At 48.7% G+C, this 2383-nt stretch overlaps 1 protein-coding gene across 1 annotated transcript; it reads right to left on the reverse strand.

Annotated features, from left to right (window-relative positions):
* Positions 1 to 243: 243 nt before the first annotated feature.
* foxe3 (forkhead box E3) lies at positions 244 to 1506 on the reverse strand. The gene has a single exon (XM_047015103.1). The coding sequence runs from the start codon at positions 1504 to 1506 to the stop codon at positions 244 to 246; it is 1263 nt and encodes a 420-aa protein (XP_046871059.1).
* Between the last annotated feature and the right edge of the window lie 877 nt (positions 1507 to 2383).

A 2383-nucleotide genomic window follows, 5' to 3' on the forward strand; every position in this document is an offset into this window, starting at 1 on the left:
CTGTATAGCTGTTGGCCTATAATGTTGGAAAGCTGTTGATTCAGTATGCTAATAGCCAGGCTACAAATTAAAGTTGTTTTTAGTGACGGAATCCTGGAACAAAAATTAAGACAGGTAATAGGCTGAATTAAAACAACTAAAACTTGTAACTGACCAAACAAAACGAATCAAAGCAGAGAGATAATGGAATGTAGGTGCATTTTAAACAGTGAAACGGGCTTCAGATGGATTTTAGATTGGTTTTCACATGTACCGCTCTAGTCCTGACGCAAAGTTGGCTTGTCTCATGTATGAGTTGTTGTAAGAGTTCATCGGACTGGACAGACCCAGAAGTTGGTCCGAATGTTCGGCACAAGACCCCGAGCGCACAGCCGGCAGAGGCAACCGGTTTCCTGCACAGTACACCTGAGAGCTACCTGGAGAAAAACTGGACTGCGCCATAGAGGGGAGGTGGGGAGGGGAGGCCGAGGAGGGGTACGGATATCCAGAGGTGAGGTTCGAGGGAAGAGACCCACTGCCCCTGCTAAGTACATTTGCTGAGGGATTCATCTGCGTCTGAAAACAAGCAGATGGATCGGTACCGGTGACCGAGCAGCTTGCAGACATGGCTCCCAAATCTCCGCTCCCCAACCCCATAGCCTGTGGATTGAGCTCCCCGCCAGGGCCGCCTTGCATCACCGATTGTTGGCTGATAATGTTATCGATGCTGAACATCCGTGGTTGTCCTTGCGCGACCCCGGCTGAGGTCTGGTAATGATGCAGCATGGCGGGATGAGGGGACCCACCAAGCTGGGAGCCGTAGCTTGATCCTATTCCAGGATACAGCGTGTTGGGGTATGAAGGCCTGCCCATTGGGGTCGGGGTAAAAGCACTGGAGCTCTGCATGTACCCGGGGTAGGTGCTCACATCAGTGCGCTTGAATCGTTTTCTTCTGCGCAAGAAACTGCCGTTGTCGAACATGTCTTCAGCAGCTGGGTCCAGTGTCCAATAGTTGCCCTTTCCAGGCCTCCCGGGCTCCCTAGGAATCTTGACGAAACAGTCGTTTAGTGTAAGGTTGTGGCGTATTGAATTTTGCCATTTCTTGGAATTTTCTCGGTAAAATGGAAAACGTTCCATGATGAACTTATAGATACCACCAAGCGTCAACTTTCTCTCGGGAGAGTTAGCAATTGCCATGGCAATGAGAGCGATATAGCTGTACGGCGGTTTCCCTCTCTGGACAGGCCTCTTTCTCCGGCGGCTCCCCGTCGGAAGGTGCTCCTCCGTTTGACCCAGAGCCGCCCCCTCTTCCCTGTCCGTGTTCGGACTGCTTCCCCGAGGCTCGGACTTGATCAAAACCCCGTCTTTTGTCCGAGGCTGTAGCATCAACGGAGGTGGAGGTAACGGAGAGTCTAAACTCACATTGGGAGACATGACAACAGGACTGGCCGCCTCGGCCGGAGAGAGCTGAGACTCTGCCGTCATGTTACACATGCCCGAGAAGTAAGAATAATTTGCAAGATTCATAAAAAATAACGTGTTAACTATGTTTAAAAAAAAGTTATATATATGTATATTGAATGGCACCTGTGTATTTGCTGGCACCTTGTCGTGACAAACGCTGTTTGGGGTTTGTATTAATTCCCTCCCTCAACAAATCAGTTTACTAGCCCTGTCATCAAAGCACCGTTCCTCTGCCCAGGTGTATTGGCGTGGACAGCTTTATAAGCCGCGGAGCAAATGACGACACAAGAATGACGATGGAAGCGGCGGGGGTCTCAGTACCCGGCATGTAACGCTCCTGTTAGCCTCAAATAGCACGCAGAAACGATGTTAACTAATTCTAAATTGCAGTACAACTGTGTGTATTAACATAGTGTGCCAAGAGAAAAAATCCTCCATATTTGTATAAATACAAAGAAGTTTCAAACACTGTTCTTCTTCAATGCAGGTGTTTAAGAGGTTGGAGGTAATAACAATGGTAACTGCTGGTTTACATATATACCGTGTGTTACACTTTCCAACTTAGGTGTCTAGATTTCCATGAATACAAATCTCAGTTGGGTTTAACGCTTGGGAGTTATTGGTTAGAGCATTGTTGTATGAAATTGGAGATTCTGCCACAACTTCGAAAGCACTGTTCAGTATTTTGTCTTACAGGGACAGGGTTTATTGCTTCCAAACCTCTGCCTCACACAGACCAGTGTCTCTCTCTTCCTCTCTCTTCCTTTCTCATCTCCCCCTTTCTCCCCTTTCCCCCCTTCTCCCTTCTCTCTCTCATACTCTCCGTCCCTCTCTCTCTCTTTCTCTCTCTCTCCCACAATGCGAGCGCCTCTTCCTCTCTCGGTCTCCCTGTGCCTCCGCTAGAGTCTCAGCCTCGGTGGTTTTGCTCAGACTTTGGTGT

This window comes from Hypomesus transpacificus, unplaced genomic scaffold, assembly GCF_021917145.1.
Source record: "Hypomesus transpacificus isolate Combined female unplaced genomic scaffold, fHypTra1 scaffold_270, whole genome shotgun sequence".
NCBI classification, from domain to species: Eukaryota; Metazoa; Chordata; class Actinopteri; order Osmeriformes; family Osmeridae; genus Hypomesus; species Hypomesus transpacificus.